The following is an 18,888-nucleotide window of genomic DNA, read 5'->3' as shown; positions in this document are numbered from 1 at the left end:
CTGTTCATCAGTTGTCAGCCACCTGCCCTTCCATGATGACTAAAGAATACCTCCAGATCAAAGTTACTAATGGATCATACTTCAGAAGCATTCTTGGATAAGAATTCAGTGTTTCCAAATGGGAAATTGAAACCATCGTAGTATAAAAAATTCTTACAGAAACCCCTTTTTGATTCACATTCATCAAACTATTCAAGATAATTTTTCTCATAAAACTTTATTGTATGGAATAAACGTAGAGAAAATAAATTAAGACTTCAATTATGCTTTAATTGGGATTTGCAGAACTGAAAGTTTCCAGCCATACACTGACCACAGGGATTTATTATTAGATTTCCCCTCCCAAAAGAATGCACGCCGCCTTCATGGCAGACAATATGGAAAAAAGATTATTGGGCTTGACAGTTGGCAGAGAAGTCCTTTGCAGTTGCCTCAGCAAGTGTTTTATTGGTCAAGTGTAACAATTTTGGGATTCAGCAGGTTTTCTTGCTGATGATTTCAAAAGGGAAGGTTAAGAGGCATAAATTATTGTCCATTTAGGTTCCAGGGTGACATTACTGAATGGAGCAATGGTTTCCTAGATACACAGATTTCAACTGCCTGACGATCTTGTTCTGTCAAAAAGCAAATATAATCATAATTATAGGACAGGACAAACACAGTATTTATATTTTTAACAGTAAAGAAAGTAATTGCATTTTTGCTCTTCTCCCCAACTCTTTGATTAAGGGAGAGTCCTCTTTTAAAGGTGTAAGAACTGAGGTTGATAATAACTTATTCAAGGCCACCTGTAACAAGGTGGGGATCATCAAGGTGTCCATGGAGTAAAGAAATGTGTGATGGACTAAAGCTGTAGAATTTGTATTATAGGAAGCTCTTCACAGTATACAGTATATCTCCTGGCAGCCATTCCTTCAGGCTGAAATAGAGGAGATGGTTTCCGGCTGTAGGAACAGCTTCTTCTGTTGTTTCCTTTCCCCGAACCCATCAGTTATCATAAGAATTTGGTAACTAGTGCCTATGTTTGATTTCCCTCCCTCCCTCATCCTTTGTTTCATGTTATCTCTCTTAGGCTATAAGCCTGAGGAAAGGATTGTCTTGATCCTTGTTGACTTATCAGACACTCTGAGAGCATTCTCAGCTGGAGAGCAGAGTGAAAAGAGTACCAGAGACTGAACATAAGAGACTTTACGTCATCCTGACTTTAGTGAGAGACTTAAGAACTGCCACCAGTGGAACGTCACTTTGGCTGCCTTGTGACCTGTCCATTTACTTGCTGCGTTTCTGTTACACCTTTCTTCCAAAAATCATCACCTGATCCAAGAAGAGCATGTGCAGAAAAGGAACTTACCGAATTAGGTGTCTTGAAAACTCCATTTAGACAGACATGATGTGCCTCACAAATGCTGTTGAATAACACAGAATTGGCATACTGTTAGGGAACTCTCTGTGACAAAATGGGCATGGATCCATCATTCTGTTCTGTTTTCTTCTTGTTTGCATTTTTCTCCCTACTCCCCCACTCATTAGGAATTCTATACCCAAACTCTGTGAGATGTGCTTGAGTTGTTACATCGCTTTTTTAATAGTGGCAAACTTTGTGCATGAATAGTGTTGCTGTAGCTACTTTATTATCTGTGATAAAACTAACAGTTCCAGGTGGATCAGAACAATTCTAACTAAAAACACTCACTCCAATAATGAGCTGCCAATATTTTAGAGTAATAAGGTTACCCAGGTAAAAAGATTTGTTCTCCCTCATTATCAAACTGGCAATTCTAGCTGTATGATGGTATATGAAGCTTGGTGTTTGGGATATATTTTAGTCTAGGAAAAAGGTTAGGACAATCCTAGCCTCTCTCCAGGAATCAGAATGCTCTTATAGTTGGTGTGGACATGCCAGCAAAAGATTTACCAATGTCCTGGGTATTTATTCATGTGGTTTCTAGTCACCTTCATTCTTTGCCATCTTCATCTCACTCACTGAAACCTTCCAATGCATTTGTCAAAATTAGTTGTCCTTCCCTAACACATTTTTCTCATTCTAATGATCTGGTCAGTCCCCATGGCTGTTTTCCTCCTGGAAGCTACCTGCATGGTGTTTTTCCTTGATCGTTGCCTACTGCTTTTAGCTGAAGGGAAGATGGTTCTCAAGGTTTCTCCACATGATCCCAGCAAGTCATAAACCCATGACTGGTATGATACTGACAGGAAATTTGCCAATGTCTCATGTGAAGACTTCATGCAATTGTAGGGAGGTGTTTCAGGTGCACAAGGAACGGTCCTGAGCACAAAGTAAGATAGCAGGCCAACCTTTAGAATCTAGATCTGTACTGAATCTGGCTCACTACCATTTTTCTCCCGCTGTAACATCCTTGTTATCTCTACTTTGGTCACTAATTATTTTTTCCTCAGTAGCAAACTTGTCTGTACAAGTACTACTAGTTTGCCTGAAGGGTGGATGCAGTTATAACACCCTGTGTTTAGCACACATTCAGAAGACTACCTGACAAGTAGGATAGTTCCAAGTCTGAGGGATTTGGTTTGTTATCACCAGAACCAACTGTAAAATAATGGCCAGGGTTGGAGTTAATGTACTGCTCTGTAGGTGATCTAATCTGTATATTACACACAGATACAGCTGAATTACTACAGTTGCAGGGTTTATAAAATAAATATGTATAAAACTGGTCAAAGGCAGCAAATTCATACCATTCATTGCAAATTGGGAATACTGAGGCTGAGGTAGGAACAAATAATACAAGGCTAGTCATAGCCAAAACAATTCTTTCTTTTAAAAAAGAGGTACTTCTTGCCAATCTCCAGGTATTTTTTAATTACTGGGAATCAAAGATCCTTGCTAGTCTACTGCAAATCTCCCTGAAGTATCTGATCTGCTTTATGTTCACTTCCAGCTTGTTAAACTTCTAACACTTTTTAATCAGTCAGAGAATAAAGACACTTGATTTAGAATTAAGTGAGTTGCTGTTTTGTTTTGGTTTTCTGTTTTTTGCTTGTCTTTCAGTGGTATTGGCTGAACAATGTTTTAGCATTTGCATTGTCTTGTCAGGGTGAAAACAAATGGGATACTAGAGAAACCCACTATCAGATGTACCAACTAAGCAGAAAACAAATAATGTTGGGGGCTGGGAAAGGGGGCAGCAGTGATGCAGCTTGGTAGATCCACAACAGTCAAGTGTTGTGAAAGACACATTGAAATTTGTTCTTCAGCCACCACCACCCACCACCCACCACCAGTACTCCATGTTTACAATTGCTTATATCTTCCTGATATAGTACTGCAAAGAACAAATAAGGAAAGGGCAGTTTGTGAAAAAAATTCTCAGAGCAAGCATGATTTCATACTTTAAACTCAGAAAATAGTGCCACCATCATGACTGGAATAAAATGGAGTCTGCTTTTGCTTTCCTTATACTAAATACACGTTGAGGTACAGATCTGGATAGATCTGGATTTGTTCTGGATGTTGATAGGGATCTGAAGATATCCATATTCAGAAGAAACAATGGTGTGATAAAAGCATCCATCTTCAGCTTGTCCACTGTGGCTAAGATGCAAACTGGAGCCCTGTTTGCTCCTTGTCTCATCCCGTGCTAGTCACAGAGAATATACTAAAGGTCTGTACCATCCTACATCCAGTCTTAGTTGCACTATAGAATATCTGATAATGTTAGCAACAGTGGAGGAGATATGTGCTCTCTCTCTATCTCTCTCTCTCTCTCTCTCTCTCTCTCTCACAACACACACACACACACACACACACATGGATTAGCCCTCTAGTGCAGTATGCTGCCTATCTTCCCTGGCCCAATGGAACACATCATGACAATTTTGGGGAGGCCATAACTTGAAAGGAAAAGACACTTGAATATTTCTTCTGGAAACACCACTACCACTGGCCTGTTCCAGCCACAACCATCTATCTTCTGCATAGTTGCCCTTACCTTCATAGTTGATGCAGCCATTGGAGTCTTCCTGCCCTTTCATCAGTTCTTCTACTTCTTCTTCCTTCATCTTCTCACCTAAATATATAGGGAAAAGAGTATTAATAATGCAACTTCTCTTCCAGCTTGTCACCTCATAATGAAGTCCCTTTACTCACAAAAAGAATATAATTAAGTAGATGACCTTTCCTCTGTTGTATTGTATAATAAAATGAGCCAGTCCTGATTTTAGCACCTGGAATTAAATGGTGGGAGAAATACTGAGGGTCTCAAGAGACCATCATTACTGATTCCTTAAAAAAAAAATACTATCTTCATTTCAGTGGGCTCCACATTGACTAAGGCCACACTGACTACAGTGATCTGAAGGCCATCTTGAAGGGATATGCAGGAAGAAACAACCAGAAATAGTCTAAGCATGGAGAGATGTGACCAGAGGTACAGCTGGAAGGTTAACCAAGATATAAATGCTTGCATTAAATCTCAACAAAGCATTTGTTGGCAGCAAACAGCAGTTTCCATCCTAGCTTCAAATTCAAGGAATCATAGAGCTTCATTTACTCACAGGATGGAAGTCTGCATGCCAACATCCATCCCTGCCTCTGCTGCCCACACCTGTGCCCCGTGACAATATTGGGGCGGTGGGGGAGGACATCCCTGATAGTGCTGCCTAGAACAATTAACAGTAGAAAAACATAATTCATCTTTAAGACATGTATTTTGCATGTCTTACTATGAACTGAGTTACCATTTTAATAACAGGATCACTGATATCCTGCTGACCTGGACAATTCCACATCATTCTGCCCTTCAGTAATTACTGGAGTATTTTGAGATCCTCACTTAGGGAAACAATAGCCATGCTGTGAGTCAGCCTCAATTTAGAAATATTTCCCTACATTTAAGCTGAGTGTTTGTTTATATAGGTGGGGAACTGAATTCTCGAACAGCCACATTCTAATTATGTTGGCCCTTTCCAAAGCAGCATTAATTTTCCTCAAAAATCAATTCCATCTGTATCCCTAAGGCAATTACAAGTGCTTGTATAGTGAATCTATTTTCATAAAACTCTTAAGGAAATATCCTTTTTTCCCATTGAAACTAACAGTTGGACATCAGTCAAATGATGATCTTTTTTGCATCAGTCTGATGCTCCTCCCAAGTGAATGATTTTCCCAGCAGCAAGTAACAGACAAAAATTGCAGCTATCCCCTTTATATCAGGAACACCCGGATAGATTGGTATCCCAGTTGTCTTTGTACCTGACAGGTTCAGCATTCGTTTGTCATTACCAAAATATTTATTTATTTATAGGTGCATTTATTTATGTCCACAGCAGCCTGCTCAGGGTTAGAGCCACCAGGGATGGAGTGGGAGAAGGAAATGGAAAAGATAGATTCATGGAGAATATTGTATTCTGCTCCTGACTCAGCTAGGATCTCCTTTTAATTTAATGAAAGCTATGACATTTAATTTTTAATGAAATTCGTGTAAATTTCTGTTACAGAAATGATTCCTCTCCCAGCACTTACCAAGAGTGGCGAGGACATGGCGGAGTTCAGCCCCCATGACCGTTCCATTGCCCTCCTTGTCAAAGACACGAAGACCTTCAACGAAGTCTTCAAAGCCACCTTGATCTTTATTATTGGCAGCTGCTTGCAACATGGGCAGGAACTCTTCAAACCCAATTTTCTTTGCATTCATCTCTGTAGAGACACAACATTATCACTGTGTTGGATGGTGTGGAACTCTTCTTCTGAAGTAGCAAGTAGAGATTTAGATTAGCTCCCCCCCCCCCCCCGCCAGCATTATCTTGCTTTTGAAAATTAATTCCGTTCAGAATACCAAAGCTCTTGAGGAAAGAGAAACATCCAAGTATTTGCTCATGGCTGTGTCTATCGCCCCAGGAAGCTACCTTCACAAGAAGACGATAGGTTTGCAAGCAATTAAAGTAGACAATTTTTACAAAAATCTTAATTTAATGGTTGTCACCCACAGCTCTGTCTCTAGGTAAACAAAATAGACGACAATTGCATTGCTAGCACAGAGGACAAGTAATTTGATTGAAACACACTGTGGAGAGGAGTGAATTGTGTAGGGCTGGGTAGTGGGTATTTTATTTGATTAGTATTTATGTATTCAGCAGGTCTGTGCTGGGGTTGTATATTTTCTTTTCTTTTCTTTTTGTATTTTTGTGCAGCACCGCCAAGCAGATAAAACTAGCTTCTTTACGTGACTGACTCTTCCACAGTGATATTCTTATTTCCTTGTGTTAATAGTTCCGTGTAATGTATTTCCTTTTATGTTACCTTTATAACTTGCTTGGGACTCAAAACAGCATGCAGAGGATTATCTACCCAACTACAGCTCAGAGCCTGACCTACTTAATTTAAAAAAGGCAACCATATCCTGTGTATAGCATGTGTATATATGCAACTGTATATATGCAACTGTGTGTATATGCAACTATATCCTGTGTATCTGACAAAGACAAATCTGCCTTTGTCAGATGCTTCACTCTTTATCATTAAAGGTATATAAATTAAAAATATGCAGATCTGGCTGGATAATGCTCACTTAGTGATAGTTGAAGGTAGGGAGTAGACTTGTTGAGCTGAAAGAGTTAACAGCAGTTTTTACATCCTTCAACATAAATACACTTAACAAGGAAATAATCATTTATGTGCTGTTTAAAGGATAATTTAAACTTATATACAAACTCAACACTGCAGTACTTTTACATGTCAATTAATTGCATTTAAAGCCTGTCCCACTAACTTTCCTAGGCTTTCTCCAAAATTAGTATGCAGAAGAACTCAACTCTAGGTTTTAGACTGCCGAATACAGGAAAGATCTCTAAGCAACCTCTTCTACGTTTTTTAGTTCCCTAGTTTGGAGGGACGGATGGAGGGGTAGATAGCTGAAAGGAAAGAAATGAGGGCATGTGTGTATTTGCTTGTGTGATCAAGTTAGACTTTCAGAAACCAAGACACCAAATTTGAGACATTCATCTAACGGGAAAAACATTTGGAGGGTATCTTCAGATTAGGGGCTAGATCACAAAGGAGACCTTACCCTCATTGCTGGGGTTGCCCAGGATCTTCTTGATTTCAGCATTCGTTGGGTTCTGTCCAAGAGCGCGGATGACATCTCCAACCTGGCTTAGGGTGATTTTGCTTTCCCCGGTCCTGTCGAAAAGGAGGAAAGCCTCCTTAAAGTCTACAAGAATGGAATGCAGGAGTTACTAGAGGCAAACATCTAATCCATAAAGTAGCGATAAGCAGTGCTTGTAAAAAAATCCAGATTCTCTGCCACTACTTCCAATGGAATAATTTTTCAAGAATTTTACCTGCAATCTTAATGTTTTGTTCTGTGTGGGTTTTTTTTTTTTGCCATTCCCCCCTCCTCCCCCCTCTTCACCTCCAACTTTTTTCTTTAGGAGCTATTAATATCTGCTAGCTGAGACAAGAAGTTCAGAAGGTTCTCGTGTTCAAGAGAAATGGAATATATACTTGCACTAATATTGCCAGTAAGACATTAAACTACAGCATATGTATGTTAGTTCTGTATCAGTGTTTCTGTACAACATTTTATAACTTCTCCTTACTGCTCCCTATAAGCAATTCTGTGATTTGAAGTCCCTTTGAACTCATAAAGTAGTATTTAAATAATTCCATGCATAACCTCAATCAATTTAATTAACCACTACTTAAAGCAATCTTTGTTGATAGGTATCTGAGACTTCTAGACTAATGCCACTGTAAAACTCCGAGCTCTGTGGCGAACTGTGCCTTGGTGTGGAAATGCTTTGCACCCATTAGTCATGTAAATAATATTGAGAGCTGAATTTTAGAATAAGATGTCCAAGAGGATTCGGGATTTGGTTCATGGATATCTCTGAGAAGTATTGCCTTCTAAAAAGAATTGTTTCTATGTTGAGGTCTTTGGGTTATTGATGTTTTTTTTCATGACCTAAGAATGCTGTGTTCTACATCACCTACAGTATATAGTGACTTCCTTAGCCTAGAAATTAAATCTGTAGATGATTCAAGATCTGAATCCAATTTTGAGTAACTCAGGAGTCATTTCCCCATCAAGTAAGTTACTATTGCCATCATCAACAAATTTATCAGGGTTATGATACCCCAGCTATCACTTTGTGTTAAATTTACTTATCTTAATGGGGAAGCTTCCTGATGTTTAGTGTGGTCATTTCTAGATTAATACAGTGCTGTACAGTATTTGATTTTTGGGATAATAATAACATACCCCATTAACTATGGCATTGTTGCATATGCATTACTTTTCAAATTTGCTAAATCTAACATTTTTGTAAATTCATTGTAAAACTGAACATAACTCCCATTTCTGCCATGGTCTTTGAACATCAGAGTGCTTCTGTGTGAAAGTATAAAATCATTTGTGTCTGCTCCAGTTCTGAATGACATGGTGAATGGCAAATCTCAGTAGAAGACTTGTGTATGACGAGAGTTGTTGATAACACAGTTGCACTTAAATCCTTGCAAACCAAACTTTGCTATTAGTGTGTTATGTGGATCCAGCCAAAGATTTTCAGCTGAGGTGGTGCATATATTTATTGGATATTTAAAGAGCAAGACATTAAACCACTTTCTAAATCACATGTGTAATCAGGGAGGGAGGAGAGAGGATTATTGATGTAATGGAGACAGAAGAAATGAAATACTAGTGTATCCTTATAATTCACAAATCCAAAGACCGATTGTTTTCCAATATGTATGTTGTCTGTTAGAGAGGTGAGAACATTCTTCATGTAGAGCAGCTGCATTGCCACAGCCACATGACCTGGGACATCCACTCTGACACCTGATTCCTGAGAGACTACTCATCTTCTACCCATCTCCTTTTTCTAAGGGAGACAAACTTCCAAATGGGACTCCAGAGAAATAGGTATGGCCATGGCCAGGTATCCAGCCCTCCTGCATGCAACTGGAACAGCTTCACCCATGAATTTCTTAATCCTATGAAGGGGGCAAAGTCTTTCTGATCTGGTGCCAGATAGCTCATTAAATTATTCTAACAGTTAATGACTTGTAATACAACTGCCAGCTGGAAACACCAGGCACTGAATATTGATTGTAAAAATAACAAGAACCAGTGAAGCAAAAATAGAGGGTTCATATGGATTCAGTTGCATTAGATTGGCCATATGATCATGTATGCAGCCTTCATTAATTTTTTCCTAGATGCTTTGTGCTGCTGTCCTATTTTAGTGCTTACTCCAGCCCTTCTTATTACACTCTGCAGAGGAGCTTCTTTGCCCTCTTCTAAATTGCTCAGACAGGACACATGGCTTCTAGGCTGTAACTCAATATATTTGATATTAATCCCATCACTATCTGATGTGTGGGACCTATGAAGTCTTCTGTTGCCAGAGCCTCTCTCCTTACAGCTCATAAAATGTTGGCCTTTTAGAGATGCAGAAGGGAAGCTGCTACATACTTCAAGGTTTATAGTTCTTCAGTGGATACCAAGAACAGAACATCCCTCATTACCATCACTGGAAAATCTAATCACCAGCATCCATCTGTCTAGCAAATGTATGCATCATTGTAACTATTTGGTTTATTAACAATAGCTGGTAAACATACATAGCGAGAAACAGATTTGAAAGTGTCTGCAAAAACTACCAGCACACTTATTGTGCATTTAGGGGGTATAGCAGGCAGAGTAAATAATGTTTAAGCATGTTCTTAAATTCTTTAAAGTGATTTTGCTGTTGCTGTAGTTTGATATCAGCATAGTCATCACAGCAAAACAGGTGGCCATTGCTAAAACATCTGTCCAGTGTTTTCTTCTCTGCTTTACACAAAGACGTTGTGACAGAATTTGTTCTCCCTTTTCTCTGTGCTCAGTTTCCATGAAGCTAAAATGTTGCTTTTATAGGAGGCAGAATTCATGTTGTTTAGAAACAGAACTAAATTCTAATTTATTTTATGATGAGCAATGCTGTTAGCAATAAAAGTAAAACGTGGTCCAGAAGTAAATATTCTTAGGGTTTCTCCACTTTTTTTAATATATAATTTTTCTTAGGAGTGAGAAATTGATCACAGCTATAGCAAGTTATTTTTTATATTAATATTATCTGATTGGGGATAGTAATCTATTGTAAAAGCTAACTTACTAAATTATGTTCCTAAAAATCCTAATTCATCATACTTCACTTATTACTGACTTAAAGTTAATGCAAATTGGTCTAGTAAATTCGTGCTAATAAACTAAAGAGAGAGATTTTAAATAGAGTATACTTTCTAGCCAGTATAGATTTTCCATCAATCTACAGATGAAGCAAATGCATGTGTATGTATTAATTGCAATACAGGCATATGAAATAATTAATTTTGCAATAATTTCAGTAATAAGTAAACCACGTATATGCATTATTATTATTGTTATTATTATTATTATTATATATCTAAGCATTATGTTAAATAATTTATTTGGCAAAGAATTTCCACAGAGCTACATTTGATGCAAGAGTAATGTTGCAATATTATATTGAAAGGATATTAGGATTGTACCCAACATGTATGCTTGAGCAAAAATGGTATTAATGGTAAAAAAAAAATAAAAAAGAGATATTTTGTTTTGACTGGATATTATATGCATGAATTCAGATAAGTCTGCTCTAGAGCTAGTGATTAAATTTAAGCTTTAAACAAATGTTCTTTCATAAAACAGAACAAAAATGTTATTCTGAGAAAAAGAATTACCAGAATTAGAAAATTATACAACAGCTATGTTACATGAAAGAAAAAAAAATCCTTATTCATGACACATCATGTTACATACAGAATTAAAAATTAGATGGTGAGGGGAGGTTATACTTTTTTCTCCAGCAATATACACTGCTTTCTTCTGAATATTCACAAGTAAGAAATTATGTACATCTTTCATCTATTCAATAGATAACATTAAAAATATATTTCTCTGCCTTTCTTGGTTTTGATGACTTTAAACTTTGGGGCATTCACTATCTCACCTTTGGTAGAACCATGAGCGAGAGTCAAATGCAAAATGTTTGGTGAGCTTTGCTTTCATGGATTGAATGGCAAAACTTAAACATGTTAAGAAATTACTTGGAATCCATTTACATTTATGTAATTGAATCCAACTCAATAAAAATATCCCTGTTTATACCAGTACACACTTTTGAAAAGTACTTTATGTGCAAATGCTTCTGCATGTGTTACATAAACGTGTTCTGCATCCATAGATTTTTCCTGAAAACTCACCATCCTGTTGATCCCTGGAGAACTGGATCTGTCAGAAAAAAATCAATCATATAAAAGCCCTTGTAAAATACTTGTTGGAATTCACAGCATCCTGCTTGCTCCATGAAACATTTTCCCAAGATGCAAAGAAAAGGACAGTTTTCTCCTACAATAGCTGAGATGCTATTAAGCTGCTAATGAAATAATGCATCCATAAACCAATGAACATCCAACATTTGATATCTTAATATTTACTCACATAGTCAATAATGTTCCACTTACCAGCAATTTGATCAGCACTGAAAGACTACATTTGGCAAAGGAGAGAGAAAAAAAAGGAAAATACTAGTATCATTGGAAAAAATTGCATTGACAGACAAAAACTATAGATATCCTATAGCTAATAACTATATCCAAGAATTAACTAGGCCAAGGATGTGCTCTACTAATGATAAAAAGATCAGGGTGATATCTTTCTATATGCAGTGAGAAATATGGAAAAGTAATATAAGAAAGTTATGATACATATTACAGATCAAATATATTGCTGCTTTCCATTAGCAAACCCAAGTTAAGCAGCAGCAGCATTACTTTTAAAAGAGCTATGAAAGTAATAGACTTAGGGAGGTACAAACTTACACTTACTTATGGGAATAAGTCCCATTTAACTGAGATTTACCTTTGTGCAGATATGCACAGGACTTTTTAGTTAAAGATTTATCTGCCCTTTAAGTTCTGAGTGAAATAATTTGCTTTTGGGATGGTTCACATAAAGGTGGTCCATTGGGATTCCTGTGCACAAAAATTTTCATAAACATGAGTTATTAATAGCAACTTGCTATAAAGTTGTGGTAAATGTACAAGCTAATGAGTGAGTCAAGATTTCCCAAGTAATCACAACACATTAATGTAACTGTAATGTACACACAATTTGTATGTTACACATCTACACAGTCCAGCCTGATTTGGTTGGACATTGCCCCATTAAAATCTCACTAAATTGGTTTCTGGACTGCCTTATTAAAACTAGCACAGCACTGGAAATTACATTACATTAAGCCAGTAACTAAGCAGAACTTAATTTTCTTGCAAACCCACCATGACTGAGAAAGCTGGAAGGGAAGAGAGGAGCAGGAGCAGAGCAGCAAGGCCGACAGACTTAGCCACGAGGCGTCTGAATCCCTGGGAGTGGTCCTTACTCCCTGTCCTTAGACCTTTTTATTGAACTGAAGGCAGTGACATCAGTGGCAGGATTAGGTGCCAAACAGGAGCAGCCACTCCCCCTAGGAGAGTTCTTTAGCTTTCTTAGGGCAAAGAGAAGGAAGGATCCATTTCTTGATGGACCTCCGGCATAGGCTATTTTTAGGAGGCTGGAGAGAAGATAGGGCTCTGTTCACTGCTTTGCAGGGCTGGCATCTTGTCAGCACTTTATCACTCCACAGCATAAATGGGGAATACTCCTTAGGTAGTCTACCTGTTTACTTAAGAGGATATTGAGTGAACCAGAGAATTAATGGGGTGGCAGTTTGGTTTGGCTTTTAACATTTTCACTCAAGTTTGAACTGGGTATGTTTATTCTGGGGAATGGGAGACTGACTGGGACCATGACAGCACTCTTCAGTGCCCAGAGGGCTGCGACTTAGTTGTTTTCTGCTTCCTTAGAGGAGAAGACTAGATCTAGTGGATTTAAAGGAATGAACATGAGGAAACATGTTTAGACTGAACACGGAGAATGAGCAGTTTGATAGTGGACACCATTTCCTTGACTGCTACAAGACTGAAGGTCTGTCAATCCTGCCCAGCATGGACCAGAGCTATGGGTATAGGGCCTTATAAAGACTTCCCACATCTTGCTGCCTTCCCCCTACCCCCCACTCCCAAACAGGAAACAGAATGCCAGGGGACAAGAAGATTCCACCTCCGGAAAGCACAGGAGGTTTCTTGATGGATTATTCTGAAGTCTAGTCACTGTGGTTGGGGTTTGGGCCAACCACTGGGGGCTCTCAGGCCTTCTCTGCAGAAACATGAGGTTGGAGGGAGTTTTCAAGGCAGAACCCCCCCCCCCCAATGAATCTGTGGGCTAAATTTGAACACAATAGGAGTACTGCATGCTTACTTTATCACTCATGAGACGGAGATATTTATGGGTGACAAGAGCTGGTATTTATTCCGAGAGCAAACCCTAGCCTTCAAAAGTTTATCCTAGTATGGTAATACCATACCAAATGAGGTTTTGTTCAAAACATATTACAGGTAGGAGCTTTTGAGTGATGCTCAGCTTAATTTTAACCGTAGATGGGAAGTTTACAGTTGGTAGATGTAAATCAGATCTTTGCAACGGCTTGCTAGTTTAGGAAGGCAACGTGAACAGATTGGTTCCTAGTGAGTTAGGCCACATTAGAACCACCACATGTACAGAAATCTAATCTTTCCTTCAAGTCCTTTTGTTTCAAAAACAAACTTCTCACGTATTCACAGGGATTAAGCAAAACAGGAACAGCACTTTGCTGCATCACTCCTACAGCCCATCTCTGAATCTAAGTACACATTCACATTCAGACATAATGCCAACCTCCAGTACCAGTGATAAACATACAGCAAATGTTGGTTATACATTGGATTTAGCGCCCTGCAATTTAATCCTTTCTCACTCAGGTGTCTGAATGCACACACAGTGCGTGCCATTAACCGGGAAACTATGTTGTGGCTTCCCATGTAATACGAATGTGCCTATAATTTTTATATGTATCCCCAAGCAATGTAAGACTTGGCTTAATGGATTTATATTAAAGCTATCTATTTTTCCTAGGATCAGGCTGTAAAAACACACATTAATGGTGTATATGTTATTTATAAAATCAGAGACGCAAGTTAAATAATTATTTCCGGTCTCAAAATATGTAGTCTCCCTAGATAATTCTAGAGGACCTAGGTAAGCAAACATCAGGGATATGCTTTAGACTTGGCCAGATTTATGGTTCCACAAAATGAAACAGGTTCCTGACAAAGAAACCCAAATCAAACCAAGAGCACCATGACACTCCAAGAACAATTTGGTGAAAGGTAGGTACTGTTTCTGCAGCACCCCTCAAGCTTTGAGTTCTCCAAGACAGGTCTGGGAGGAATATGTCAGGTGATTGACAGGTCTATCTTTCTAATCCCAGGGAGTGGTTTCAGTAGGAGTTCTCCAATCAGTGCTTGGAGGAAGGAATGCAGAATTCTTTACCTACAAACTCTGTCCAAAATCAAACTTTTAAAAAGGCACAGGAACAGACCGCTTTAAAAAATAATGGTTATAATTTAAAGGAGGCAGGCTTCCTCACCTTCTATTTATTTCTCCAACACTGATGAGGCCTCACCCTCTCACTGAAGTTCACTGAACCTCCAGACTTCAGCCCTTTCCATGAAAACTAAACAAACTTCTGACAGGTGAACTGGCAGACACGTGTCATTTAAGGTGAAAAGTAAAAGATAAACAGAAGCAGTGGCAAAGGTCCCCAAGTCTGATTTTCTAGGCAGACCGTCTCTCAATAAAAATACTGTATTTCAAAATATGGTAAGTCCAATTGACTACTTGTCATACTCCTCTTGCAGATTCTGCCACATGGGATTTGCAGTACTTGTGGCTCCAAGTATTCTGCCAGAAAGAAATCAGGGATAGGAACTGGAGGCAGAACATTTCCTTTTTGACAATTTAGTTACATTGCTTTTGTCATTCTTGAATATTTCCAGAAGCTATAAATTAATAGCTGGTATGTCTAGTATTAAAACATGGAAAGGCAGAACAAGCATTAAAGAAACCAATTTTCACTAATGTTCCATTTTGTTAATAATCATTTAAAAGCATGGTTCAGATTTGATTTAGTTCAAATAACAAACCCTAGCTTAAACGGATTCTTTTACTTTTTACAAAACCATTTATACTTGTCACACTAACAGAGGTAACAGAATGTTAAACAGAAAGTATCTAAAAATAAACCAAAAAGAGGCTTTTGCTTTCTCTAATGCACACTTCAGCAAAGGATCATTACCTTGTTGTGGTGCTGGAGCTTGAGCACCTCAATGATGCCAAGAGCTAAACTGTGAAGGGCCACCCAAGACGGGAAGGTCATGACAGAGAGGTCAGACTAAATGCGATCCCTGGGGAAGGTAATGGCAACCCACCCCAGTATTCTTGCCGTGAAAACTAAATGGATCAGTACAACCAGAGATATGTCAGTATACCATCGGAAGATGAGACCCCCAGGTCGGAAGATGGTCAAAATGCTACTGGGGAGGAACAGAGGATGAGTTCAACTAGCCCCAGATGTGATGACGCAGCTAGCTCAAAGCCGAAAGGACGGCTAGCGGCCGACGGTGCTGGTGGTGAACGGCGAATCCGATGTTCTAAGGATCAACACACCATTGGAACCTGGAATGTAAGATCTATGAGCCAGGGCAAATTGGATGTGGTTATTGGTGAGATGTCAAGATTAAAGATAGACATTCTGGGCATCAGTGAACTGAAATGGACTGGAATGGGCCACTTCACATCAAATGACCACCAGATCTACTACTGTGGACAAGAGGACCACAGAAGAAATGGAGTAGCCTTCATAATTAATAGCAAAGTGGCTAAAGCAGTGCTTGGATACAATGCAAAAAACGATAGAATGGTCTCAATTCGAATTCAGGGCAAGCCATCTAACATCACAGTGATCCAAATATACGCCCCTACCACAGATGCTGAACAAGCTGAAGTAGAGCAGTTCTATGAGGATCTGCAGCACCTACTGGACAACACGCCTAAAAGAGATGTTATTTTCATCACGGGAGACTGGAATGCTAAGGTGGGCTGTCAAATGACACCTGGAATTACAGGTAAGCATGGCCTGGGAGAACAAAACGAAGCAGGACATAGACTGATAGAATTTTGCCAAGACAATTCAATGTGCATAACAAACACTCTCTTCCAACAACCTAAGAGACGGCTTTATACATGGACTTCACCAGATGGACAACACCAAAGTCAGATTGACTACATCCTTTGCAGCCAAAGGTGGCGGACATCTATACAGTCGGTAAAAACAAGACCTGGAGCTGACTGTAGTTCAGATCACGAACTTCTTATTGCACAATTTAGGATCAGACTAAAGAGATTAGGGAAGACCCACAGATCAGCTAGATATGAGCTCACTAATATTCCTAAGGAATATGCAGTGGAGGTGAAGAATAGATTTAAGGGACTGGACTTAGTAGGTAGAGTCCCAGAAGAACTATGGACAGAAGTCCACAACATTGTTCAAGAGGCGGCAACAAAATACATCCCAAAGAAAGAGAAAACCAAGAAGGTAAAATGGCTGTCTGCTGAGACATTAGAAGTAGCCCAAGAAAGAAGGAAAGCAAAAGGCAACAGTGATAAGGGGAGATATGCCCAATTAAATGCAAAATTCCAGAGGTTAGCCAGAAGAGATAAGGAATTATTTTTAAACAAGCAATGCGTGGAAGTGGAAGAAGACAATAGAATAGGAAGGACAAGAGACCTCTTCCAGAAAATTAGAACCATCGGAGGTAAATTCCAGGCAAAAATGGGTATGATCAAAAAAGATGGCAAGGACCTAATAGAAGAAGAAGAGATCAAGAAAAGGTGGCAAGAATATATAGAAGACCTGTATAGGAAGGATAACAATATCAGGGATAGCTTTGACGGTGTGGTCAGTGAGCTAGAGCCAGACATCCTGAAGAGTGAGGTTGAATGGGCCTTAAGAAGCATTGCTAATAACAAGGCAGCAGGAAACGACGGCATCCCAGCTGAACTGTTCAAAATCTTGCAAGATGATGCTGTCAAGGTAATGCATGCTATATGCCAGCAAATTTGGAAAACACAAGAATGGCCATCAGACGGGAAAAAATCAACTTATATCCCCATACCAAAAAAGGGAAACACTACAGAATGTTCAAACTATCGAACAGTGGCACTCATTTCACATGCCAGTAAGGTAATGCTCAAGATTCTGCAAGGTAGACTTCAGCAACTCATGGAGCGAGAATTGCCAGATGTACAAGCTGGGTTTAGAAAAGGCAGAGGAACTAGGGACCAAATTGCCAATATCCGATGGATAATGGAAAAAGCCAGGGAGTTTCAGAAAAAGATCTATTTCTGTTTTATTGACTATTCTAAAGCCTTTGACTGTGTGGACCAGAACAAATTGTGGCAAGTTCTTAGTGGTATGGGGATACCAAGTCATCTTGTCTGCCTCCTGAACAATCTGTATAACGACCAAGTAGCAACAGTAAGAACAACGGACTGGTTTAAGATTGGGAAAGGAGTACGGCAGGGCTGTATACTCTCACCCTACCTATTCAACTCGTATGCAGAACACATCATGCGACAAGCTGGGCTTGAGGAATCCAAGGCTGGAGTTAAAATCGCTGGAAGAAACATTAACAATCTCAGATATGCAGATGATACCACTTTGATGGCTGAAAGCGAAGAGGAACTGAGGAGCCTTGTGATGAAGGTGAAAGAAGAAAGTGCAAAAGCTGGCTTGCAGCTAAACCTCAAAAAAAACAAGATTATGGCAACCAGCTTGATTGATAACTGGCAAATAGAGGGAGGAAATGTAGAAGCAGTGAAAGACTTTGTATTTCTAGGTGCAAAGATTACTGCAGATGCTGACTGCAGTCAGGAAATCAGAAGACGCTTAATCCTTGGGAGAAGAGCAATGACCAATCTCGATAAAATAGTTAAGAGCAGAGACTTCACACTGACAACAAAGGTCCGCATAGTTAAAGCAATGGTGTTCCCTGTAGTAACATATGGCTGCGAGAGCTGGACCATAAGGAAGGCTGAGCGAAGGAAGATCGATGCTTTTGAACTGTGGTGTTGGAGGAAAATTCTGAGAGTGCCTTGGACTGCAAGAAGATCAAACCAGTCCATCCTCCAGGAAATAAAGCCAGACTGCTCACTTGAGGGAATGATATTAAAGGCAAAACTGAAATACTTTGGCCACATAATGAGAAGACAGGACACCCTGGAGAAGATGCTGATGCTAGGGGGAGTGGAGGGCAAAAGGAAGAGGGGCCGACCAAGGGCAAGGTGGATGGATGATATTCTAGAGGTGACGGACTCATCCCTGGGGGAGCTGGGGGTGTTGACAACTGACAGGAAGCTCTGGCGTGGGCTGGTCCATGAAGTCACGAAGAGTCGGAAGTGACTAAATGAATAAACAACAAATGCACACTGACTTATTATCATAAAATGTTTATAGAGAAATAATAGAGTGTTTGTCCCTATTCTAGCTAGCATATTATATAATTATAATATAAAATAAAATAATTATAGATATAATTATTTTCTATCCCACCTTTATTATTTTTATAAATAACTCAAGGTGGTGAACATCCCTAATACACCTTCCTCCTCCTAATTTCCCCACAACAACAACCCTGTGAGGTGGGTTGGGCTGAGGGAGTGTGACTGGCCCAAGGTCACCCAGCCGGCTCTTATGTCTAAGGAGGGACTAGAACTCTCAGTCTCCTGGTTTCTAGCCCAGCACCTTAACCACTAGGCCAAACCGGCATATTTTATTTATTTATTTATTTGTTTGTCAAATTTTATCACTGCCCATCTCCCCCCACAAGGGGAAGAATTGAAATATTGCAATTCTGACTATTCCACCATGCGTTAA

The 18,888-nt window shown here is 39.2% G+C and overlaps 1 protein-coding gene across 2 annotated transcripts in view; it reads right to left on the bottom strand.

Annotated features, from left to right (window-relative positions):
• Window positions 1-249: 249 nt before the first annotated feature.
• Window positions 250-18,888, bottom strand: part of MYL1 (myosin light chain 1) — a 30,459-nt gene continuing 11,820 nt past the window's right edge. Inside the window, exons 1-7 of one of the 2 annotated variants that reach the window (XM_063317925.1) lie at window positions 12,317-12,430; window positions 11,501-11,525; window positions 7,041-7,184; window positions 5,498-5,671; window positions 3,966-4,043; window positions 1,352-1,406; window positions 250-614 (exon numbers count right to left, since the gene is read on the bottom strand). In XM_063317925.1, coding sequence (XP_063173995.1) covers window positions 1,378-1,406; window positions 3,966-4,043; window positions 5,498-5,671; window positions 7,041-7,184; window positions 11,501-11,525; window positions 12,317-12,319 — 453 coding nt within the window. In that variant the 5' untranslated portion in view covers window positions 12,320-12,430 and the 3' untranslated portion in view covers window positions 250-614; window positions 1,352-1,377. Of the gene's footprint in view, window positions 615-1,351; window positions 1,407-3,965; window positions 4,044-5,497; window positions 5,672-7,040; window positions 7,185-11,239; window positions 11,268-11,500; window positions 11,526-12,316; window positions 12,431-18,888 lie in introns of those variants that run through there. The other variant, XM_063317924.1, reaches the window with a different exon arrangement.

The sequence above is a fragment of the Candoia aspera genome, chromosome 1 (genome assembly GCF_035149785.1).
Source record: "Candoia aspera isolate rCanAsp1 chromosome 1, rCanAsp1.hap2, whole genome shotgun sequence".
Taxonomy (NCBI): domain Eukaryota; kingdom Metazoa; phylum Chordata; class Lepidosauria; order Squamata; family Boidae; genus Candoia; species Candoia aspera.
This window is presented reverse-complemented; position numbering and strand designations above follow the sequence as displayed.